We start from the raw sequence: 26,812 nt of genomic DNA on the forward strand, positions 1-26,812 counted from the left end.
AGCCATATGTTCTCTCATCATGCCCTCATAAGTATTCATTCTGCCCCCATATGATCTCCTGACTCTGCCTCATCGGTCTATATTGTATCCATCCTTCCCCATGATCCTGCACCATGTGTCTCCCATCCTGCCCCCTGTGTCTTGCATCCAGGCCCCTCCTGTATCTCACATTCTGCCCCCTCCTGTGTCTCACTGTCACATTCTGCCCCATCCTGTGTCTCACATTCTGCCCCGTGTCTCACATTCTGCCCCGTGTCCATTCTGCCCCCTCCTGTGTCTCACTGTCACATTCTGCCCCCCCGTGTCCATTCTGCCCCCGTGTCTCACATTCTGCCTCGTGTCTCAGTTTCTGCCCCATGTCCATTCTGCCCCGTTTCTCACATTCTGCCCCGTGTCTCACATTCTGCCCCAATGTCCATTCTGCCCCATGTCTCAGATTCTGCACTATGACCATTCTTCCCCGTGTCTCACATTCTGCTCCCATGTCCATTCCTGCTCCGTGTCTCACATTCTGCCCCGTGTCCATTCTGCCCCCTCCTGTGTCTCACTGTCACATTCTGCCCCCCGTGTCTCACATTCTGCCCCCTGTGACTCACATTCTGCCCCCGTGTCCATTCTGCCAGCGGCTTGCCGCTTTCAATAAAAATAAAAATGCGCTGAAGCGCGCACTTGCCGGTGAATGACAATGACGTCAGTTGCCGGCGACGTTGGCGCTGTGGCTGATGTCAGCTGCCAGGCTGGCGGCAGTTAACTATTGATGTGCGGGCCTGGGCCCGCACATCAATAGAGTTGAACTGCCCCTAGGGCCCGGTTCAGCCTGCCGGTAGGGCCTGGTGAGCAGATGAGTCGGGACCTGAAGCGGGCCCCCTCTGCCCACCGGGCCCCATACGCCAGTCAGGGCAGTAATGCCCTGATGGCGGCCCGACTTCAGTGCAGTACTTAGAGCACATTTCTGTACTGTCACTTGTGTCTAGTCTACAGAAAACTCACTATATGCTCAGATATATTGCCACGTACGTGGTAACAATATTGTATAAAAGCCATGTAACAATACACATAAAGACTATATTTTAAATGTAAACATTTTCTGAAATTGCTATGATTATGCTGAGGACAGATTACTGTATTACTACTATTATTTATTTGTCTGGTAACCTGCCAGACTGAGCACTGAAACCTGAGCCAACTACTTTATTCTCTAGAGGCAGGATCAAGCTAGGAGTCACCTGACCTGCAAACACACACAGAGCTAAGAACAGTAGCACAAGGGAGGAGAGGGGAGGCTATAGTGATCACTCTTAGAGGGGCTTTCAAATTCACAGTTGACTCTGTCAGTACCTCCCCTGGCAGATGAGAGGGGCAGGGAGCAGCATCCCTGCTAAGTGACCTCTATCGATCAATGCAAACGCACTAGAACGACAAAGTGGTTTCCAACTGGACTTTGAAACCATGTACCAGAAAATGAAGCTGAGACCCAGCTCTGCCCTGGGCAGGTTAGAGACATACAATGCCCACAGGTAAGAAACCTTGAACTTGTGAAATGAAGTTTGGATTTGGTGTTTTTGGGTAGGGGAGCTGTACTGAGAAATTATCAGTGTGTAGAGGTTGTTTACTGTTGCTATGGCAATGGAATGTTGCCGCATGTTGGAATGGAATGATGCTGAGCCTGGATACAGTGTAGTCTCATGGGCTAATGAATAATGCACCTTGGTCTGTGAGAATATTTACCTGATAAATGTGATGAGATGCATGAATTTTAATTCACAGATTAGAATTGGTGATGTCTATTACGGTGGGAAATGTCACAGGATAACAGGATGTGTAGGGCTTTGTAATTTTTAGAGAGCAACATTTTCTGTTTGAAATATTTTGTATAGTATCAGAGGTTATGCATTGTAATAAATGTCATCAGCATGTAACACACTGAATTGTGAATTTCATACATCTACTTTATATATTTGATTGTACAATATACGGCTATGAGGAATATTTCATTGGCAAAAGATTAGCTAGAACTAAAACAAGTTGTTTTCCTGTGAGATGTATTACAATATTCTATTCAGCTGTTTCTGTCTTGGCTGTTTTCTAATATTTTGGTTTACTGAAAAGGTTATAGATTCTGTGTGACAAGTATTATGGCAATCATTGTAATTCCCTTAAAGGGATTGCGCTAAGCTCTTATATTTATGTCATACTGACAGGATATGCCATAAGTTGTGATATATATGGAAAGCTTCTGAGAGCTGCATCTATCTAGAGTAGGGTGCCCAACCTGTGGCCTTGGGAGCCACATGTCGCTTGTGGGCCCATGATGCGTGGCTCGCTGCCGTCTGTCAGTTTGTGGCATTAGCACCAGGTCTAACCAACATAAATGAGGGGGCTGGTATTCTCAGACTGGGAAGGGGCCATGGATACTGGCCCTCTCCAACCTAAAAATAGCAGACCGCAGCTGCCTCAGAAAAAGTGCATCTATTAGATGCACCAATTCTGGCTTTTTGCCCGGCTCTTCTCACTTGCCCTGGTGCAGTGGCAAGTGGGGTTACATTTGAGGAGTTGCTATAAGCTTTGTAATGTCAGCTGACATCAAACCTACGGGGTAGTAATGGAAAAGGCGTCTATCCATTACTAACCCTGTAGTAAAAAAGTCCTATAATTGAAATAAACACACAGAAAACTCCTTTATTTGAAATTCTTACATAGTGCAGGTGGCGCACGTGGTTTGTGGACCCACTGTGCCACGTACCATACCTACCCTGGAGGGGCGTGAATAAGCAGCTACCTTGGTGTTCACTTCAGCCTCTATTGGTGAGGTCAGGCTTGTGCAGCAGGTAGCTGCTAGGTACCACTCCAGAGCCACGTCCGGTAGTAGCAGCTGACCCCAAGGGTCTAAGCCAGATCTGGGCGAAGTGCAGCCCGTGGGCCACATCCGGCCCTCTGGCTGTTTCCATATGCAGCTCTGTGCTGCGCCGCTGACTCCTTTGGTGGAGAAGGGGCCTCCGGCCACTTCCTCCACCAATCAGCATGTGAAACAGCTGACGCAATGATGTCATTTCATCGGGTGAGCTGTGTACTTCGGAGAGTCCGCGCCTCGGAGGCAGGGAGAGAAGCAGAGCGCCGGGGAATGGGACCAAGGTATGTGGTGTTTTTTTTTCTTCTCATGTGTATGGGCTGTTTGGGTGGGCATGGGGAGGCTATGGGGGTGTGACATGGTGCCAGGGACGGGACTACCACGGTCGCAGGGGTTGCAGCTGTGACGGGGCCCGGAGTGTTTAGGGGCCAGATCGCAGAGCTGCAGCCGCTCATTGGCTATGCAGCTCCTTGCTGTGAGTGGCGCGATGGCTGCTCACAGGATCTGTAATGAGGTCACAGGAGGGGAGAAGTCAGGGGGGTCACATAATCAGGAGCCTCGTGTATGCAGGACTTTGCCGACCTGGTTGTCATGGTGCACTGCTAGATGAGGGTAAGTTTATGTGTGAGGTCAGGGCTCAGGAGGGGTTTACAGGGTGGATGTAGCACAGCCGTGTGTGTACGAGGTGTGTGGAGCTTTGTGTGTACGAGGTGTGCGGAGCGGAGCCACGTGTATATGAGGTGAGCGGAGCCATGTGTGTACGAGGTGTGTGGAGCTTTGTGTGTACGAGGTGTGCGGAGCGGAGCCACGTGTATATGAGGTGAGCGGAGCCATGTGTGTACGGAGCGGAGCCGTGTGTGTACGAGGTGTACGGAGTGGAGCCGCGTGTGTACGAGGTGAGCGGGGCCGTGTGAGTACGAGGTGTACGGAGCGGAGCCGTGTGTGTACGGAGCGGAGCCGCGTGTGTATGAGGTGAGCGGAGCCGTGTATATACGAGGTGTATGAAACGGAGCCGTGTGTGTACGGAGCGGAGCCGTGTGTGTACGAGGTGTACGGAGTGGAGCCGCGTGTGTACGAGGTGAGCGGGGCCGTGTGAGTACGAGGTGTACGGAGCGGAGCCGTGTGTGTACGGAGCGGAGCCGCGTGTGTATGAGGTGAGCGGAGCCGTGTATATACGAGGTGTATGAAACGGAGCCGTGTGTGTACGGAGCGGAGCCGCGTGTGTTTACGAGGTGAGCGGAACCATGTGAGTACGAGGTGTACGGAGCGGAGCCGCGTGTGTACGAGGTGAGCGGAGCCACGTGTGTACGAGGTGAGCGGAGCCGTGTGTGTACAAGATGTACGGAGCAGAGCCGTGTGTGTACGGAGCGGAGCCGTGTGTGTATGAAGTGTATGAAGCGGAGCCACGTGTGTACGAGGTGGACGGAGCAGAGCCATGTGTGTACGAGGTGTACGGAGCAGAGCCGTGTGTGTACGAGGTGTACGGAGCGGAGCCGTGTGTGTACGGAGCAGAGCCGCATGTGTACGAGGTGTACGGAGTGGAGATGTGCGTGTATTTTGGCATGGGGGAAAAAAAATGGAGAAAAAGAAGTGTGTATAATGGACGCGATCAACCCCAGAATCAGAAGTATAACATAATATATGAAAATAGTAAATTTTATTAGCATACAAAAAGGAAAAACACATGAGTGACAAGAATTGAATTAAAAACAATTAAAAAGGCCAAAACAAATTCGCCATGAATGACACTCCAAAGAAAGAGGTTCTAAAAATAAGAACCTAATATTCACCTCCTCCAATATGCTGGGCAAAGGCACATAATATAATAATGCATAAAGATGCAAATATATGCATAAAATAGGATCTATATACACCATGTAATGGACATAATAATGTAACATGACAAGGCATTAAATACAAAGAGCAAGAAATTTTCATATCATAAAGAACAGTCAGGTGGGCTCATTGCAAGCAACCATAAATACACAGACCTATATTATTGGGGTAAAAAGCAAGCAGATAATATACATCACAATAAAAAGCCTGCTGTTCCCGATATAGGCTGTAAAGGTACATTGAAATCCATATAATATAGTGCCTCTGGAGGAACGATGAAACCTCCAAATGTAAACAGATGGAAATAAAGAAAACAAGATTCTTATATGGAGCTTGTACAAATAGAAAATATATAAGCCACTAAAGCCTCTTGAAATGAGGCTTAAGATATCTCTACAATAAGAAACATATAGATATGCAAAAAACTGCCTATAAGTTGCAGACCCATAAAAATAATGAGTCCTGCAGAGGTCCTGGAATGGGGCCAAATACCCGCATGGTGTAACAGGAGGAGGGGGGAAAACCCCACGCGTATCGCCACCCTCAGAGTCTCCCCTGAGGAAGCCATGCTGTATGAGGTCCTTGACTCTCAACTGACAGCAGAAGAAGTGGTAAAAAAGAACTGTGCATGTCAAATTTCTTCTCATCTGATCCTTCCCAGAGGCATCTGGCAGCAAATTATTTATTTTCTCCATTGAAAACATATGTTTATATTAAAGTCTGGAGGAACAGCTACAGTCATATGTAAAAGTTTGGGCACCCCTATTAATGTTAACCTTTTTTCTTTATAACAATTTTGGTTTTTGCAACAGCTATTTCAGTTTCATATATCTAATAACTGATGGACTCAGTTATATTTCTGGATTCAAATGAGGTTTATTGTACTAACAGAAAATGTGCAATCTGCATTTAAACAAAATTTGACCGGTGCAAAAGTATGGGCACCCTTATCATTTTCTTGATTTGAACACTCCTAACTACTTTTTACTGACTTTCTGAAGCACTAAATTGGTTTTGTAACCTCATTGAGCTTTGAACTTCATAGCCAGGTGTATCAAATCATGAGAAAAGGTATTTAAAGTGGCCACTTGCAAGTAGTTCTCCTATTTGATTCTCCTATGAAGAGTGGCATCATGGGCTTCTCAAAACAACTCTCAAATGATCTGAAAACCAAGATTATTCAACAGAGCTTTTCAGGGGAAGGATACAAAAAGTTGTCTCAGAGATTTAACCTGTCAGTTTCCACTGTGAGGAATATAGTAAGGAAATGGAAGAACACAGGTACAGTTCTTGTTAAGCCCAGAAGTGGCAGGCCAAGAAAAATATCAGAAAGGCAGAGAAGAAGAATGGTGAGAACAGTCAAGGACAATTCACAGACCACCTCCAAAGACCTGCAGCATCATCTTTCTGCAGATGGTGTCACTGTGCATCGGTCAACAATACAGCGCACTTTGCACAAGGAGAAGCTGTATGGGAGAGTGATGCGAAAGAAGCCGTTTCTGAAAGCACGCCACAAACAGAGTCGCCTAAGGTATGCAAAAGCACATTTGGACAAGCCAGTTACATTTTGGAAGAAGGTCCTGTGAACTGATGAAACAAAGATTGAGTTGTTTGGTCATACAAAAAGGCGTTATGCATGCGCTGTATTGTTGACCGATGCACAGTGACACCATCTGCAGCAAGATGATGCTGCAGGTCTTTGGAGGTGGTCTGTGGATTGTCCTTGACTGTTCTCACCATTCTTCTTCTCTGCCTTTCTGATATTTTTCTTGGCCTGCCACTTCTGGGCTTAACAAGAACTGTACCTGTGTTCTTCCATTTCCTTACTATGTTCCTCACAGTGGAAACTGACTGGTTAAATCTCTGAGACAACTTTTTGTATCCTTCCCCTGAAAAGCTATGTTGAATAATCTTTGCTTTCAGATCATTTGAGAGTTGTTTTGAGGAGCCCATGATGCCACTCTTCATAGGAGAATCAAATAGGAGAACTACTTGCAAGTGGCCACTTTAAATACCTTTTCTCATGATTTGATACACCTGGCTATGAAGTTCAAAGCTCAATGAGGTTACAAAACCAATTTAGTGCTTTAGGAAGTCAGTAAAAAGTAGTTAGGAGTGTTCAAATCAAGAAAATGATAAGGGTGCCCATACTTTTGCACCGGTCAAATTTTGTTTAAATGCAGATTGCACATTTTCTGTTAGTACAATAAACCTCATTTGAATCCAGAAATATAACTGAGTCCATCAGTTATTAGATATATGAAACTGAAATACCTGTTGCAAAAACCAAAATTGTTATAAAGAAAAAAGGTTAACATTAATAGGGGTGCCCAAACTTTTACATATGACTGTATCTGCCAAATAGGCAGTATAGAGCGAATATGTCACTAGGTTATTACTTATCCAACTTAGAAAAGCATGATGCATGATGTAGGGGCAGAGACCTTAACTCTAGTGATTTATCACCTACTACAGCTGGTATCGGTGTGATCTAGTAGAATAATCCATGATTTATGTAGGCCACCAAACAAGTCTATACTTCTCAGGGGTTAATCTGTTAATTCGAGAGCTCCTGGAGCTTTCCTGCTTTGATTGTCTCAGCTGTTCAATGTTGGCCACTCCTCTCTGCTATACTGCCTGGTTCTGGAGTTGGAAGATTTGGTTGTTTGCGGGGGCGTTTGGAGTGTTGTTCTGAAAACTGTTGCTTGATGATTTTTCCTCATCCTCTCCCATTTGGATTTCCTTCCTTTACTTCCCAGTGTTCCACTCTGCTTTTTTGGAGTGTATGATTGGTATTTTCATTTATTTCTGTATGTCTTCCCTTGCTAGTCTGGTTTGTGTATTCTTATACAATATAACTTACCACTTCCCTGGGTGTGGGGGGTACAGATAAGGGCTGATTTAGGAGTTCAGCAAGGCACGTGGCCCCTGAGTCTTCACTATCAGAAGTAATCCGGGAGCAGGGATAACTATGGTGCCCCTTGCTTTAGGGATAGGGATGGAGCCCCTAGTCCCAGGATATCTTACTTCAGTGCCAAGACAGCAACCTTCATTCCTTCATTCATTTTCATGCCCCATGATCTATAGTTTGAAGCTTGATCTAAGTTTCAAATTTTTCTCTTGTGGGAGTGTCATTCCCAATAATGTAGGCTGTATTTGAGCTGTTTGTATCCAGGGTGCTGCTGTCTTCACTGTTCATATACTTCACTTTTCCTTTTCATGTACTTTCTTCTTTCAAAAACTATACTTTTTTTCTCTGCTGTCTACATTCTTGAGAAATGTGTATAACGCCTTTCCCTGACCTTCAGCTATCTCCAACACTGCAATAAGGGAGGGAGGAGCAGAGAGAACCATCAGGATGGAGCCAGAGGCGTAGCTAGGGTTTTGGTTCAGGGGGGGCGAAACTTCTGAGTGGCCCGTTAGCTAGGTAACTTTAATTACAACTCGGTGACGCCCCCTAATAGTGGATGTAGGAGATGACTGCGCTGTTACTGAAAATAATCCCTATAGACCAACATTGATATTACCGCCATATGGTCAGTGGTAAATACCAGTCTTACAAAACATATAAGTGATTACTGCACAGTTATAGTTGGTGTCTTACCGCTGATGATCTTTCTGATGGAATCGTTCACTTTTCACATCTTTTCCATCTGGCCCAGACCAACATGACAGCTCCTCCAGCCAGGACTCGGCTGCAGAGATTACAGCACAGACACGTTTCACTTTTCATATTTCAGCCCTATCACCATCTATCCCCAACCTGCACAAACTCCTCATCCAGCTGATACCCCAATGCTGAGCTGCTGCCATATGTGTCCCTATTACTGCACCTAATACCCCAATGCTGAGCTGCTGCTGCCGTATGTGTCCCTATTACTACACCTGATACCCCAATACTGAGTCGCTGCCATATGTGTCCCTATTACTGCACCTGATACCCCAATACTGAGCCGCTCCTGCTGTATGTGTCCCTATCACTGCATCTCATACCCCAATGCTAAGCCTTTGCTGCCGTATGTGTCCCTATTACTGCACCTGATACCCCAATGTTGAGCCGCTGCTGCTGTATGTGTCCCTATTACTGCACCTGATACCCCAATGCTGAGCCGCTGCTGCCGTATATGTCCCTATTACTGTACCTGATACCCCAATGCTGAGCCGCTGCTACCGTATGTGTCTCTATTACTGCACCGTGGAGCTCTGATGGATTTGCAACATTTTATCAGATCGCTGTTAATAAAAGGACTTACAGACACTGTAAAGCAGCAAAATGGTAGAAAAAAATTAATGCAGACTAGATAGTTTCTTAGCATTGTATTTGGAAAGCAAATGAACAACAACAAAAAATTCTTGCTAAAGTGTACATCGTTTTTATTAACCCAAACTAACCAAACTTTTTTTTACAGTCTTTTCAGTGAGATAAGACAAGCTACTGCTGCTTCAAATCCATCTGTTCCACAGAGGGCAAAAACTGCTGTGGTGGCAACTAGGGGCCAAACTCTATCCCCATATGACTATGCTGAAGAACCTAGAGAGCAGATCCAAACTACCCCAGAGTGGCTGGAGAAGGAGGTAATTCGCAGGCAGCAGAGACGATATTCCCTGGGACTTGTGGACAATGCATTGGAAAGTCTTCAAAATTTTTCTGACCCAGCAAAGAGCCTAAGGAAAGTGAAGGTAAAGTTTTTGTATGTCTTCATATTGGCTAATAAGAGCAAGGGAAAATAAATCACTTGAAGTCCTAAAAATGTATTTCCATGAAATATAAAAATTCCAATTGCAAAAAAGTTAGGACACTGTGTAATATGTAATTAAATAAGAATGCAATGATTTGGAAAAATCTTATAGCCATATTTTATAATCAAAAGATCATAGAAAACACAAATGAACTAATAAACAGTCCTGGGTCGACTTTGCCAGATTTTTTTGCTTCAGATGAGCCAAATGTTTTTGGCCTTCGAAAGGTCAGGACTGTAGGCGGGCCAGTTATTTGTCCAAAATTTTCTGTGAAATATGCAAGGCCTTCCTTGAAATGGTCATTGTCTGGATGGTAGCATTGATTGTTCTAAAACCTCTATACAATGCTCAGACTTGATACTGCCTTTCAAGATGTGTCAGCTGTTCATGCCAAAGGACCAATGCAACCCCATACTATCAGATATGCAGGAACTGTGCACTAAAACAAACTGGATAGTCCTCTGCTTGAGTTCATAGGACATGGCGTACCCGGTTTCTATAAAGAATTTAAAATTTTGATTCATTTGACCACAGAACAGTTTTCCACATTGCCCCAGTCCATTTTATCCCCTTAACGATCGCTGATACACCTTTTAACGGTAGCAGTTAAGGGTACTTAAACCACAGCATCCCTTTTTAACGGTTCTGAGGCTTGAGGTTATAGCGCCCCCCAGCGTCAGAATTTCTCCAGGGTCTAGGCTATGGGGAGTAGCTGAGACACCGAGAACATGATTCGGGTCAGTTTTTACCGACCCCCATGTTGCGATTGCCGTTATTAACGGTATAATGGCGACCGCAACAAAAAAGTCCAATTTCCCATTTAATTTTTCTCTCCTCTGATGTGATCACACATCAGAGGAGATAGTAATATGGTCCCCCAGTCCCCTGATCACCCCCAGTACCTCTGGTGTCCCTGCAGGCCCCCCTGAAGTCCCCCTGGCCACCTGCGTCTTCCTCCGGGAGAAAATGGCGGGCGCATGCGCAGTGCGCCTGCTGAGATCTGCCGGCCAGCACTCGGCAACAATAGGAGATTTTTCCTATTGGTTCATTTTGATCACTGTGATAGACCCTATCACAGTGATCAAAATAAATAAAAATTGTAAATCAAACCCTCCTTTATCACCTCCTTAGCTAGGGAAAAAATAATAAAATAAAGAAAAGTATTTATTTCCATTTTCCCATTAAAGTTAGAGTTGGGCTAAAGTGAGTTGGGCTAAAGTTAGGATTAGGGTTGGGGCTAAAGTTAAGGTTAGGCTTGGGGACAAAGTTAGGGTTAGGGTTGGGGCTAGGGTTGGGATTACGGCTAGGGTTGGGATTACGGCTAGGTTTGGGATTAGGGTTAAGGGTGTGTAAAGGTTAGGTTTGTGGTTAGGGTTATGGTTAGGGTTGGGATTAGGGTTTGGAGTGTGTTGGGCTTAGGGTTGGAGTTAGAATAAGGGGGTTGCCACTGTTTAGGCACATCAGGGGCTCTCCAAATGCAACATGGCGTCTGATCTCAATTCCAGCCAATTCTGCGTTGAAAAAGTCAAACGGCTCTCCTTCCCTTCCAAGCTCTGCCGTGCGCCCAAACAGTGGTTTACCCCCACATATGAGGTATCGGCGTACTCAGGATAAATTGCACAACAACTTTTGTGGTCTAATTTCTCCTGTTACCCTTGGGAAAATAAAAATTTGAGGGCAAAAAATCATTTTTGTGGAAAAAATTAGATATTTTATTTTCATGACTCTACGTTATAAACTTCTGTGAAGCACTTGGGGGTTCAAGGTGCTCACCACACATCTAGATAAGTTCCTTGGGGGGGTCTAGTTTCCAAAATGGTGTCACTTGTGGGGGTTTTCCACTGTTAGGCACATCAGGGGCTCTCCAAACGTGACATGGCATCCGATCTCAATTCTAGCCAATTCTGCGTTGAAAAAGTCAATCGGCGCTCCTTCCCTTCCGAGCTCTGCCGTGCGTCCAAACAGTGGTTTACTCCCACATATGGGGTATCGGCGTATTCAGGAGAAATTGCGCAACAAATTTCTGAAAATAAAAAAGTTGGTTCTGAAGTAAAATGCTTGTGAAAAAAAGTTAAATGTTAATTTTTTCCTTCCACATTGCTTCAGTTCCTGTGAAGCACGTAAAGGGTTAATAAACTTCTTGAATGTGGTTTTGAGCATCTTGAGGGGTGCAGTTTTTAGAATGGTGTCACTTTGGGGTATTTTCTGTCATATAGACCCCTCAAAGTGACTTTAAATGTGAGGTGGTCCCTAAAACAAAATGGTTTTGTAAATTTTGTTGTAAAAATGAGGACTCGCTGGTCAAATTTTAACCCTTATTTCTTCCTGACAAAAAAATTTTGTTTCTAAAATTGTGCTTATGTAAAGTAGACATGTGGTAAATGTTACTTATTAAGTGTTTTGTGTGACATATCTCTCTGATTTAAGGGCATAAAAATTAAAAGCTTGAAAATTTCGCCATATTTCCATTTTTTTCATAAATAGACGCAAGTCATAGCAAAGAAACTTAACCACCAACATGAAGTACAATATGTCACAAAAAAACATTCTCAGATTCCGTGGGATCCGTTAAAGCATTCCAGAATTATAACCTCATAAAGTGTCAGTGGTCAGAATTGTAAAAATTGGCTCGGTCATTAAGTAGCAAATTGGCTCTGTCACTAAGGGGTTAAACAAGCTTTGGCCCAGCGAAGACATTGCTGGATTTTGTTGACGTATGACTTCCTCTTTGCATGTTTTAACTTGCATTTGTGGATTGCTCAGTATTGTGTGAAGCATTCCTGAGCCTATGCAGTTATTTTCATTGCCAAATCATGCCAGTGCTTAATGCTGTGCTGTCTGAGGACCCATGGATCATGAGCTTCCAATATTGACCATCAGTCTTGTCTCTTGTGCACATGGATTTTTACATAACCTCTGCCTCTTTTAATATTATGTACTGCAGATAGTGGGATATTCAAAGACTTTGCAGTTTTATGTTGAGGAACATTTTTTTTAAAGTTTTCCACAATTTTTAGACTTCCGTTGATAACAGATTGGTGACCCTCTGACCATCTTTGCTTCTGAGAGACTCTGCCTCTCTAACATGTTCTTTTTATGTGCACTCATGTGCTTAGATGATAATTGACCCTCCAGCTACTTTCTCATTAGAACCATTTACGGTACTTTTCAAAGATTTTGTTAACCCTGTCCCAACTTTTTTGAAATGTGCTGCTAACATCAATATCTGAATGAGTTAATTGTTCAAATGACATGCAAAAATGTCTAACGTTCAACTTCTGATCTGTGTTGTGTTCTGCTGTGAATAGTATGTGGCAATAAGAGATTTCCAAATCATTGCATTCTTGTTTTCTTTTCATTTTACACAGTGTCCCAACTTTTTTTTTAATTTGAGGTTATATTTATCACATATCCACATGATAGGTGATACAGGTATAATCACTGAACGTCCCACTACCAGGACTCCTCATGATCACTAGACCTTGAGTGCAGATTCCCCGTTCCTCCTCAGTGCGGTCTGGTCACACATACTCTATTCCACTCCATTCATTGTCTATGGAGGTGATGGATATACTTTAGCTAAGACTATGAATGTTAGGACAAGCTATCCATTGTTTATGTTATTGTACATTTTGTCACGTCGGCGGTGGTAGCCGCCGCCGTCCCAGCAGCGGCGGAGTCCGCCGCCGCCTGTACTCACCGGCGCTCGCCACGCCGCACGGTGCCCGCCTCCTCCACGTTCTTGTCATTCCAGCCCGTGCCTGTCTCATGCGGGCGCCTTAGGCCGCAGGCGCACGCTCTGCAGGTCTCTTAACCCTGCAGCGCCCGCCCAGAAGCCTAAGCGCCCAATCAGCCAGCAGCCTGGGGTATATCAGGCGTCTCCAGCATGGTGGAGACGCCTGATTATCGTGTGCCTTTCCGTGCAGTATCCTGGCCTAGTGTTTAGGGGTTTTCCCTTCACACTCTCTCTCCTTCCCGTACTCCGTTCTCAGTACCCAGTCCTGTACTCTGTGTCTCCGTCCTGTACTCCGCTCTCAGTGCCCAGTCCTGTACTCCGTGTTCCCGTCCTGTACACCGTTCTGTACTTCCTACTCCGTTCTGTATTCCATTCTCAGTCCTGTACACCTCACTCAGTCCTTTGAGCCGCCCCTCTTGGTTCTAGCAGTTGCGGCATCTGTCTTTTGAGGGCCTGCCCCTAACGGCCCCTGTATAGGAGTCGGCACCACCTGGCGCGCTCGCTCCCGGGAGCTCCAGTGCCGCGATCCTGAGGGTCCACTCTCAGACATAACCTTTCTGGCCATCACAGTATAATCAGGCCATGGACCCTGCTAGCGCCTCGGCGGCCACCCAGAAAGAATTGCTCCTTTTGTGTGAGAATCAAACCAGAATAATGTCCTTTATGAAGTCCATGGACACCCGCCTTTCTGCCTTACAAACTGCTGATCCGGGGAACGCCCCGTTGCTAGCAGGACTCCAGCAGGAGCTCGCGCAGCAGCGTGACGCCCAGTCCCATATTCTGAGCTACATGGCGTCTGTGGACGGCCGACTCCAGTCCCTACAGGTCTGTGCTGCCGCTTCAGCTCTTCCTCGGGACCCCCTTTCCCATCCGCCACCACGCCTGGGGAAACCTCCCAGGTTTGGTGGCGACCCCAAGTTGTGTCGGGGGTTTTTAAACCAGTGCCGGTTGCACTTTGAGCTCCAGCCTCAGCAATACCCCTCTGATCGAGCCAAGGTAGCATTCATTGTGTCCCATCTTGAGGGGGAGGCCTTAGCTTGGGTAAATCCCCTGTGGGAGAGAGATGACCCGGTGGTATCAAACATCCAAAACTTCCTAGATACTTTTCGCAGGGTATTTGATGAGCCTGGCCGTGTGGCCTCCACCACTGAGGCTCTTTTCAATTTTCGCCAAGGTTCTCTCACCATAGGACAGTATGCCATCCGCTTCCGGACACTGTCCTCTGAACTGGGGTGGAATAATGAGGCTTTGGTTGGGGCCTTTTGGAGGGGACTCTCCGGTAAAATAAAAGATGAGCTTGCCGGCCGATACACTCCTACCACCCTGGAAGATCTTATATCCCTAGCTACCCGTATAGATTTACGGTTTCAGGAACGCACCCGGGAGTCAGTTAGGGAGAAGAGATCTTTTAGGTTATACCAAGCCCCCATTCCCCGCTCCCCGGCCTCTTCTAGTAATTCCACTCCCGAGCCCATGCAAGTGGACCGAGTAAAGTTGTCCGAGTAAGAACGCAGGGAGAGAAGGACGCAGGGCCTATGCCTTTATTGTGGTGGGGCCAATCATTTTGTGCGTACTTGCCCAGTGCGGCCAGGAAATGCCTCCGCCTAGGCCAGGTAAGAGAGGCCTTCCTAGGTGACACCGATTCCTCTCTGCCCCTTACCATTTCGGCTTTGTTTTAGGTCGGGAGCGCAGATCTGTGGAGGTGTATGTGGACTCGGGTGCGGCTGGTAACTTCATCCTGCTCAAAGAAGTGGACAAGTTCCGGATTCCGGTTGTTACGCTAGAGAATTCACGCACCATGGCCTCCGTGGATGGCAAACCACTACCTGAACCCATCACCATGGTCACTGTCGAGGTGGAGATACAAGTTGGAGCTCTTCACCGAGAAAAAAAATCGCCTTTTATGTTTTGCCCAGTTTGTCCCACGCAGTGCTCCTCGGCTTACCTTGGCTTCGTCTACATGAGCACGTTCTAGACTGGCGTTCCGGGGAGATCCTCCCCTGGGGACAATTCTGTCATGAACGTCGTCTGTTGTCGGTATCTCGCCCAAGTCCGCAGCAAGCTCCTACCGATCTTCCTGGGCTTCCTACGGCTTACCACTTGTACGCCGACGTCTTCAGCAAGAAGGAGGCTGAAACACTGCCGCCGCATCGTTCCTACGATTGCCCAATTGAGCTGATTCCAGGAGCGACTCCCCCCAGGGGAAGAACATATCCTCTGTCTCCAGCAGAAACCGCGGCCATGTCCGAATATATCCAGGAAAACTTGGCTCGGGGTTTTATTCGGAAGTCATCCTCCCCTGCGGGAGCAGGGTTCTTTTTCGCCCGGAAGAAAGATGGATCTCTGCGGCCATGTATTGATTACCGAGGCCTGAACAGTATCACATTCAAAAATAGGTATCCCCTTCCGCTGATCCCAGAACTCTTTGACCGCTTGAGAGGGGCCCGGATCTTTACCAAATTGGATCTGCGGGGAGCCTATAACTTGATCCAAATCCGTGCCGGGGATGAATGGGAAGACAGCCTTCAATACTCGAGACTAACCATTACGAGTATTTGGTTATGCCTTTTGGTCTCTGTAATGCCGTGGCGGTTTTCCAGGAGTTCGTTAATGAAATCTTTCGAGACCTACTCTACACATGTGTCGTCGTATATCTAGATGATATACTCATCTTTTCACCTGACTTATCCACTCACAGAAGGAGTGTCCGGCTGGTTCTGCAACGTCTACGGGAGAACAGACTCTACGTTAAACTAGAAAAGTGTCTGTTCGAGCAAACCTCATTGCCCTTCCTAGGGTATATCATCACGGACTCCGGAGTGAAGATGGACCCCGAAAAATTGTCTGCTGTGCTCAAATGGCCACGTCCGGTTGGAGTAAAAGCCATCTAACGGTTCCTGGGTTTCGTGAACTATTACAGACAGTTCATTCCCTTCTTCTCCTCAGTGACCAAGCCCATCTCTGCTTTGACCCGGAAAGGGACCAAACCAAATGTCTGGACTCCAGAGGCTGAAAAGGCCTTTCTTGCCTTGAAATGGTCCTTTGCTACCGCTCCGATTTTACACCGGCCGTTAGTCAATATGCCCTTCATCCTAGAGGTGGATGCCTCCTCTACTGGTGTGGGAGCAGTCCTTTCTCAGTGAACAACTTCTGGTCAAGTGGTGCCTTGTGGGTACTTCTCTAAATCATTCTCTTCCTCAGAATGCAACTATTCAATTTGAAACCGGGAATTACTAGCCATTAAGATGGCTTTGGAGGAGTGGCGGAATGTTTTAGAGGGGGCAGTCCATCCAGAATCTTCTCGGACCACAAGAATTTGGCGTATCTTCAGTCTGCGCAAAGGCTCAACTCCAGGCAAGCCAGGTGGTCGCTATATTTCTCCCGGTTTGACTTCAAACTTCATTTTTGACCTGGCGACAGAAACATCAAGGCAGATGCTCTATCCAGGTCCCTACAGTCACCTGAGGCTGAGGAGGTTTCTTCTCACATCATTGAGCCTGCCAAAGTTATCACCGTGGCGCCCGTGATGCTCTCCCCCATTCCGCCAGGCAAGACCTTCGTCCCACAGAATAATAGGTCGGAAGTCCTAGACTGGGGGCATTCCTCCAAGATTGCGGGTCACATCGGGGTCAAGAAGACCCTCGGCCTTCTTTTGCGCGACTATTGGTGGCCTTCCCTTCGCCAAGATGTGACAGATTTCGTAGCCTCCTGCACGACTTGTGCTCTGAACAAGGTACCAAGAAGTCTGCCGTCCGGTCCGCTCCACCCTCTCTCTCTTCCTGAGACCCCTTGGCGACACATTGGTATGGATTTCATTACCGATCTACCACGCTCTTCCAGGTGTACTACCGTCTTAGTAGTGGTCGATCGCTTCTCCAAAATGGCCCATTTCATCCCGCTGCCTGGACTACCTACGGCATCTGAGCTGGCCAAGATCTTCATACACCAGATCTTTAGGCTTCACGGCCTCCCTCAACGAATTGTCTCCGATCGAGGGGTCCAGTTCACCTCCCAATTTTGGAGGGCACTCAGCAAGTTCATGGGTATATCTCTTGATTTCTCCTCTGCTTATCATCCTCAGTCCAATGGGCAAGTGGAATGGATCAATCAGGTATTAGCAGCCTACCTGCGGCACTTCTCTAAACGCCCATCAAGACAACTGGGTGTCCCTTCTGCCATGGGCAGAGTTCGCCCACAACAACCATCCTAATGAGTCCACCACTAAAACGCCGTTCTTCGTGGTTTCCGGCCAGAACCCTGGTGTTCCACTACCTCTCTCTACACCCTCTGGTGTTCCTGCAGCAGATGCCCTCACTACCGAATTTTCTCAAGTCTGGAAGGAGACCAGAGAGGCACTTGAAAGATCCAGTATCAGGATTAAGAGACATGCAGACAAGAGACGCAGGGATCTTCCGCCATACCAACCTGGCGACAAAGTCTGGCTGTCAACTAAGCATATCCGCTTGAAGATACCCTCTTACAAACTGGGTCCTCGGTACATCGGCCCGTTCGAGGTTCTGGGACGCATTAACAACGTGGCTTATAAATTGAGGTTACCATCTTCGCTCCGGGTCCCTAACGCCTTACATGTCTCGCTCCTTAAAGCTGTTGTTCTGAATCGGTATCGCTCAGTCCCACCTCCTTCCCCTCAGCCAGTAGGGGCCGATAACATCTTTGAGGTAAAAGAAATTCTTGCCGTGAAAAAACCCTCTTCCTCATTGATTGGAAGGTGTGACATCGGTGGCATGCCCCCGTCCGCGCGCGCGCGCGCGCCCGCTCTGCCTTCCGCCCTGCTGCGGGCACACGCACCGGCCTTAGGTCGCGGGCGCGCGTCCAAGCGCCCTCTTTCTCTGCGGGTGGGCGTCACTGAGGGGCAGGGCTGGGGGACGTACTTCCGGGCGCTAAGATATTTCAGGCGTCCTCCCTATGAGGAGGGCGCCTGGTGATCGTGTGGTACCTCTGCACCTTTCTTGCCGCTACAGTTCCACTGTAGTCCTCATTTCATGTGTATTCCTTGTCACCCGTCTGTTCTGCCTCTGTCTCTGTCCCATTGCCGTCCTCCTTGCCTGCCTCTGCCTTGCCTTGTCTGTGCGTTCCCCCCCAGTGTCTTCCCAGTCTGTCGGCTGTGTATGAGCCTCTCCGCCTGTCTCCTTGCCTCCCTGTGTTCTCCGTCCTCTATCCGTCTGTTGTCATTCCTGCCCTTGGGATTTCCTCATTAGACTCCCTTCGCTCTCTGCACCTTCCCCTGCTGCCTATATTGTTCCTCCTTCCCTGCCCAGGAACCCCTGCTCTAGTTCCCTAGGTTCTGTCTATCTTCCTTAGCCTTATTGTCCTTTGAGCCGTCCCTCTTGGTACCTGTGGTCCTGCCCCAAACAATCCCTGTATAGGGGTCGGTCTTCACCTGGCGTGCTCGGCCCAGGGGCTCCAGATCTGCGATCCAGAGGTTCCACTCTCGGACGTAGCCTGCTCCTAAACGTCACAGTATCACTAGGCCCCTATGACTTAACTGTGACGTTAATCTGTCTTCCGAGGGCCTGCCCCTAATGGCCCCTGTATAGGGGTCGGCACCACCTGGCGCGCTCGCCCCCGGGAGCTCCAGTGCCGCAATCCTGAGGGTCCACTCTCGGACGTAACCTTCCTGGCCGTCACACATTTACTTTAAAAATGAAATGCATCAAAATTACATTTCATTATGTAAAGTCAAGTAAAAGATGCAATTGATGAATACTACATGCTTCAAGGGGTTGGATACGGCTTTATGAGTATGAATTATGTAGGTTTTTGAAAATTTGTGAAAGTCTGAATATTCATTGTGTTCATTACAGATAGTAATGAGATGCTTCTTACCAGGCAAGACTGCTCCACCATCCACTTCTCAGTGATGAATATGATCATCTTTGGGGTTCTTCTCTTTAAGAATATTATATTCTTACTTATAGCATATAACTCACAATGATGAATATGATCGTCTTGGATGTTCTTCATTGAGTACTACTGTATATCCTCATGTTTAGTAAATACCTGGGAATTGATTTTAACGTGCTGTGGAATATGTTGTTGCTATAGAACTAAAAATGATTATTACTAATATGGTCACCTTGGACGTTCCACCTTGGGTACTATAATCTTATACACAGTGATCAATCATCAATACAATCATGTTTGATCATGTTATTTTGTTTCCACAGTTTGAACAACAAGTGACCCTGGATCAGTTGCATAAATTGAAGAAAGCTTTTGAGGTATATGTTCTCTATGGTCAAATGCATACTTGTGATTGCAGAATATAGTTTCCAGAATATGGATTCCATCTGTACAATACCCGCTCCCACCGCAAGCCAGAAAGGAGAGATGCTTCAAGTGCTGACTCCTAATCTGGAGGACTATACCTCTCAGTGATGTCCATACATTTGGAAACATGCAGCCACCCACATATTTCTGCCAATAATTTTTGATCTCCAATGTAGTTGTATTCTGAAAGTGGGTTATCCTTGTACATGTGGTGCTGACCTCCCACAAAGACATACTATCTGACTGTCTGGGATCATATTTATTCTAATTTTGTACGCTATATCACCCTAACATTTGAAAGTTTACATCTGTATACTGTCAAAAATTTTAGTATAGACTCCGTTACCTACATAAATCTGTACTAGACCGTACATATGATATTTTAATTAGGCTAAAGGGTTATTCCAAAAGTCATAATGTGATTTCAAGTTTCTCTACATTCATAATGAATTATGTGTGCCAATACAAACTATTTTAAAATCTCCACTCATTTGCAGCTATCACTCCACAATGATGCCCCCAAGCCGCTCTTTACTTTTTATTGCCACTGGATCCATCCTTCAATAGTTCTTAATGTTCTTGTTCGATCATGCGCAGATGTACCCAATGAGCATGCGCAGATGCACCCAATGAGCATGCGCAGATGCACCCAATGAGCATGAGCAGATGCACCCAATGATAATGTGTAATCAAAACAGTCCCCAGGTAGTTCAGATCACAGCATCCTCATTGATCTGACAGCCAGGTAGTAGCACATCTTAGCTATGCTATACTAGATTCTGCTTTGCCTGTAGAAGGGAGCATGCTCTGAAGATCACACTGACATCACCTGCAGATGCACCTAATGACCCAGCGTAATTCATGAAAATCAGGTGCACTTAATGATCCTGTATAATTAAACAGCCCCATCATTCTCCTCAAGTTTAACCCCTTCACCCCAAGGGTGGTTTGCACGTTCATGACCGGGCCAATTTTTACAATTCTGACCACTGTCCCTTTATGAGGTAATAACTCTGAAATGCTTCCATGGATCCCGGTGATTCTGACACTGTTTTCTCGTGACATATTGTACTTCATGTTAGTGGTAAAATTTCATTCAAATAACTTGCGTTTATTTGTGAAAAAAATGGAAATTTGGCAAAAATTTTGAAAATTTCGCAATTTTCCAACTTTGAATTTTTATGCCCTTAAATCACACAGATACGGCACACAAAAAACTTAATAAGTAACATTTCCCACATGTTTACTTTACATCAGCACAATTTTGGAACCAAAATTTTTTTTTGTTAGGAAGTTATAAGGGTTAAAAGTTGACCAGCGATTTCACATTTTTACAACATCATTTTATTTTTAGGACCACATCACATTTGAAGCCACTTTGAGGGGTCTATATGATAGAAAATACCCAGAAGTGACACCATTCTAAAAACTGCACCCCTTAAGGTGCTCAAAACCACATTCAAGAAGTTTATTAACCCTTTAGGTGCGTCACAGGAATTTTTTTGAATATTTAAAAAAAATGAACATCTAACTTTTTTTCACAAAAAAATACTTCAGGTTCAATTTTTTTTATTTTACCAAGGGTAACAGGAGAAATTGGACTGCAAAAGTTATTGTGCAATTTGTCCTGAGTACGCTGATACCTGATTTGTGGGGGGGAACGACTGTTTCGGCACATGGCAGAGCTCAGAATGGAAGGAGCGCCGTTTGACTTTTTAAATGCAAAATTGGCTGGAATTCAGATCGGACGCCATGTCACGTTTGGAGAGTCCCTGATGTACCTAAACAGTGGAAACCCCCTACAAGTGACCCAATTTTGGAAACTAGACCCCCCAAGGAACTTATCTAGATACAGTATGTGGTGAGAACTTTGAACCCACAAGGGCTTTACAGAAGTTTATAACGTACAGCGGTACAATTAAAAAATCATATTTTTTCCACAAAAATGATCTTTTCACCCCAATTTTTATTTTCCCAAGGGTAACAGGACCCTAAAAGTTATTGTGCAATTTGTCCTGAGTACGCTGATACCCCACATGTGGGGGTAAACCACTATTTGGGCGCATGGCAGAGCTCGGAAGGGAAGCAGCGCCATTTGACGTTTTTGGCTGGAATTGAGATCGGACACCATGTCGCGATTGGAAAACCCCTGATGTACCAAAACAGTGGAAACCCCCCACAAATGACACCATTTTGGAAACTAGACCCCCCAAGGAACTTATCTAGATGTGTGGTGAGCACTTTGAACCCCCCAGTGCTTCACAGAAGTTTATAACGCCCGAGCGTGAAAATAAAAAATTCGTATTTTTTCCACAAACATGATCAATTAGTCCCCAATTTTTTTATTTTCCCAAGGGTAACAGGAGAAATTGAACTCCAAAAGTTGTTGTCCAATTTGTCCTGAGTACGCTGACACCCCATATGTGGGAGAAAACTACTGTATGGACACACGTCAGGGCTCGGAAGGGAAGTAGTGACGTTTTGGAATGCAGACATTGATGGAATGGTCTGCGGGTGTCATGTTGCCTTTGGAGAGCCCCTAATGTACCTAAACAGTGGAAACCCCCCACAAATGACCCCATTTTGAAAACTAGACCCCCTAAGGAACTTATCTAGATGTGAGGTGAGCACTTTGAACCCCCAAGGGCTTCACAGAAGTTTATAATGCCAGGGCATGAAAATAAAAAAATCGTATTTTTTCCACAAACATGATCAATTAGTCCCAATTTTTTTATTTTCCCAAGGGTAACAGGAGAAATTGAACTCCAAAAGTTGTTGTCCAATTTGTCCTGAGTACGCTGACACCCCATATGTGGGAGAAAACTACTGTATGGACACACGTCAGGGCTCGGAAGGGAAGTAGTGACGTTTTGGAATGCAGACATTGATGGAATGGTCTGCGGGTGTCATGTTGCCTTTGGAGAGCCCCTAATGTACCTAAACAGTGGAAACCCCCCACAAATGACCCCATTTTGAAAACTAGACCCCCTAAGGAACTTATCTAGATGTGAGGTGAGCACTTTGAACCCCCAAGGGCTTCACAGAAGTTTATAATGCCAGGGCATGAAAATAAAAAAATCGTATTTTTTCCACAAACATGATCAATTAGTCCCCAATTTTTTCATTTTCCCAAGGGTAACAGGAGAAATTGAACTCCAAAAGTTGTTGTCCAATTTGTCCTGAGTACGCTGACACCCCATATGTGGGAGAAAACTACTGTATGGACACACGTCAGGGCTCGGAAGGGAAGTAGTGACGTTTTGGAATGCAGACATTGATGGAATGGTCTGCGGGTGTCATGTTGCCTTTGGAGAGCCCCTAATATACCTAAACAGTGGAAACCCCCCACAAATGACCCCATTTTGAAAACTAGACCCCCTAAGGAACTTATCTAGATGTGAGGTGAGCACTTTGAACCCCCAAGGGCTTCACAGAAGTTTATAATGCCAGGGCATGAAAATAAAAAAATCGTATTTTTTCCACAAACATGATCAATTAGTCCCCAATTTTTTCATTTTCCCAAGGGTAACAGGAGAAATTGGACCCCAAAAGTTGTTGTCCAATTTGTCCTGAGTACGTTGACACCCCATATGTGGGAGAAAACTACTGTATGGACACACGTCGGGGCTCGGAAGGGAAGCAGTGACGTTTTGGAATGCAGACTTTGATGGAATGGTCTGCGGGTGTCATGTGCGTTTGGAGAGCCCCTGATGTACCTAAACTATTGAAACTCCCCACAAGTGACCCCATTTTGGACACTAGACCCCCCACGGAACTTATCTAGATGTGTGGTGAGCACTTTGAACCCCCAAGTGCTTCACATAAGTTTATAACGCTCGGATGTGAAAATAAAAAAATCATTTTTTTCCACAAAAATGATATTTTTGCCCCCAATTTTTTATTTTCCCAAGGGTAACAGGAGAAATTGGACCCCAAAAATTGTTTTGCAATTTGTCCTGAGTAGGCTGATACCCTACATGTGGGGGTAAAACACTGTTTGGGCGCATGGCAGAGGTTGGAAGGGAAGGAGCACCATTTGACTTTTTCAACTCAGAATTGGCTGGAATTGAGATCAGACGCAATGTTGCATTTGGAGAGCCCCTGATGTGCCCAAACAGTGGAAACCCCCAATTCTAACTCCAACCCGAACACCAACACACCCCTAACCCTAATCTCAGCCCTAACCCTAACCCTAGCCCTAACCCTAACCCTAGCCCTAACCCTAACCCTAACCCTACCCTAACCCTAACCCTAGCCCTAACCCTAATGGAAAAATGGAAATAAATACATTTTTTTTATTTTATTATTTTTCCCTAACTAAGGGGGTGATAACGGGGGGTTTGATTTACTATTTATGGCGGTTTTTATGTTTGGCAGCTGTCGCACGCTAAAAGAAAAATAGTAAAAATAGTTTTTGCATCACCACATATTGAGAGCTATAATTTTTCCGTATTTTGACCCACTGAGTCATGTGAGGTCTTATTTTTTGCGGGACGATTTGACGTTTTTATTGGTACCATTTTCGGGCACGTGACATTTTTTGATCGCTTTTTACTCCGATTTTTGGGACGCAGAATGAACAAAAACCAGCGTTTCATGAATTTCTTTTGGGGGAGTGCGTTTACACCGTTCCGCGTGCGGTAAAATTGATAAAGCGGTTTTATTCTTCGGGTCAGTACAGTTACAGCGATACCTCTTTTAGGTCTTTTTTTATGTTTTGTCGGTTTTATGCAATGAAAACTTTTATATAAAAAATAATTATTTTTGCATCGCTTTATTCTGCGAGCTATAACTTTTTTATTTTTTCGCTGATGATGCTGTGTGGTGGCTCGTTTTTTGCGGGACAAGATGATGTTTTCAGCGGTACCATGGAAATTTATATGCGTCTTTTTGATCGCGCGTTATTACACTCTTTGTTTGGCGGTATGATAATAAATCATTATTTTTTGCTTCGTTTTTTATTTTTTAAGGGTTTCGCTAAAGGGGTTAACTAATGGGACAGTTTTATAGGGCGGGTCGTTACGGACGCGGCGATACCTAATATGTGTACTTTTATTGTTTTTTTTTTTTTTATTTCCAAAAAATGGATTTATTTGGGGGAATATTTTTTTTTTTCTAATTTATTTGGCGATTTTTTTAAAATTATTTTTACACTTTTTTTAAATTTTTTTTTTACTTTATTACATAGTCCCAGGTGGGACATCACTGTCCTATGACAGATCGCTGATCTGTCACATCACAGATCACTGTGACAGATCAGCAATCTGTCACAGGCAATGAAGAAGACTTCCTCTTGCCTGCGCTTTGCAGGCACTGAGGAAGCCAGCTTCCTGCAGGCCCCCGAAGGCCCCAGTCGCCATCTTGGATTCGGGGGCCTGCAGGAAAGGAGCCCCCCGCAGCAGCGCTGCACATTGCGCTGCCGTGGGGGGCTCAGGGAAGCACGTAGGGAGCCCCCTCCCTGACGATGCTTCCCTTTAACCCCTGGTACACCGCGATCGTGTTTGATCGCGGTGTGCAAGGGGTTAACGTGTCAGAGGCGGTCCGTGACCGCCCCTGACACATTGTGCCGGGTGTCAGCTGTGATAATCAGCTGACACCCGGCCGCGATCAGCGGCGCTCACCACGTGGGCGCCGCTGATCGCGGTAGACGTACTATCCCGTCCATGGGCATAGGGGCCCGGGTCCCATGGACGGGATAGTACGTCTCATGTCAGAAAGGGGTTAATAGGGGAAACTGGAATATCCATTTACATGTTAAGAACAAAAAATCTTTATAAAATGTTTGTACACCAGAAAGCCTAAAGAGATGAACTGGAATATGAGTTGGTGTGCATACAACATGTAAGCTCATGTTCATGCTGGCCACTAAACAAACAAAAACCCTTGATAAAAACATAATAAGCAAATACCCTGCAGTAAATAAATATGCAGCAACAGTGCATGAAAATAATGCATGTGCTTAGTTAATATAATTTTTAGGAATAAAAATCAAAAGTCATCCCACCATGCCATGGTGACCCTATTCAGGATGGTCCTAACCTCTAATATTAAAACCTTAACATTTGTCAAGTGATGTTCGGGTGCATAAGGGCAGAGAAGGACTGAAACCTGGCTAGTGGACATGCAGCCACGAGGAACTACATGGATATAATGTCCAGCTCAAGAAAAAGGCAGGCTACACATTCATATGCACTGAATGCAAACAGACTGAAGCAGAAAGCCTAAAGAGATGTAGTGGAATATGAGTTGGTGTGCATGCAGCATGTAAGCACATGTTAACTCTGGCGACTAAACAGACAAAAGCCCAAGATAAAAACTTAATAAGTTAATACCCTGCAGTAAATAAACAGCAATAGTGCACAAAAATAATGTAGGGTGCTTCTATAATTTTAATTAAAAAAAATGGAAGAGCCATCTTACCACGTCATGGTGACCCTATTCCGAATGGTCCTAACCTCTAATATTATAACCTTACCATTTGTCAAAGTGACGTGCTTGTAGATAAGGGCAGAGAAGGACTGAAACGCGGCTAGTGGACATGCAGCCATGGGGACCTACATGAATATAATATCCAGCTAAAAAAAAAGGCAGGCCACACCTTTATATGCACAGGGTGCAAACAGACTGAAACAGAAAACCTAAAGAGGTGAACTGGAATATGAGATGTCGTGGGTTGGGTTACAGTCCTGCTCTGCCCTTACTACATGCACGTTTTGTCTGTTTAGTGGCCAGTATGAACATGCGCTTACATGCTGCATGCACGCCAACTCATATTCCAGTTCATCTCTTTAGGTTTTCAGTTTCAGTCTATTTTCATTCAGTGCATATGAAGATGTAGTTCCACATGGCTGCATGAACACTAGCCGAGTTTCAGTCCTTCTCTGCCCTTATCCTCACGGAAGTCACTTCTCAAATGGTGGGGTTTTAATTTTATAGGTATGGGCAGCACGATGGCTCAGTGGATAGCACTGCAGCCTTGCAGCGCTGGAGTCCTGGGTTCAAATCCCACCAAGGACAACATCTGCAAGGAGTTTGTATGTTCTCCCCGTGTTCGCGTGGGTTTCCTCCGGGTACTCCGGTTTCCTCCCACATTCCAAAGACATACTGACAGGGAATTTAGATTGTGAGCCCCATCGGGGACGGTGATGATAATATGTGCAAACTGTAAAGCGCTGCGTAATATGTTAGTGCTTTATAAAAATAAATATTATTATTATAGGTTAGGACAAATCAGAATAGAGTCATCATGACTAGGTGGGATGGCTCTTGCATTTTTTTAATCACAATTTTGTTAACTAAGCACCCTATGTTATTTTCATGCACTATTACAGTTTATTTATTTACTGCAGTGTATTTGCTAG

The 26,812-nt window shown here is 45.4% G+C and overlaps 1 protein-coding gene across 1 annotated transcript in view; it reads left to right on the forward strand.

Moving 5' to 3' along the window:
• The first annotated feature begins 1,268 nt into the window (after positions 1–1,268).
• LOC141096506 (cilia- and flagella-associated protein 337-like) overlaps positions 1,269–26,812 on the forward strand; it is a 240,204-nt gene continuing 214,660 nt past the window's right edge. The window contains exons 1-3 of the mRNA XM_073583172.1: positions 1,269–1,517; positions 9,094–9,364; positions 19,349–19,402. Of these exons, the coding sequence (XP_073439273.1) occupies positions 1,450–1,517; positions 9,094–9,364; positions 19,349–19,402 (393 nt within the window). The 5' untranslated portion in view covers positions 1,269–1,449. The remainder of the gene's footprint in view (positions 1,518–9,093; positions 9,365–19,348; positions 19,403–26,812) is intronic.

Source organism: Dendrobates tinctorius, unplaced genomic scaffold, assembly GCF_039654945.1.
Source record: "Dendrobates tinctorius isolate UK_male_01 unplaced genomic scaffold, ASM3965494v1 ptg000075l, whole genome shotgun sequence".
Lineage (NCBI taxonomy): Eukaryota > Metazoa > Chordata > Amphibia > Anura > Dendrobatidae > Dendrobates > Dendrobates tinctorius.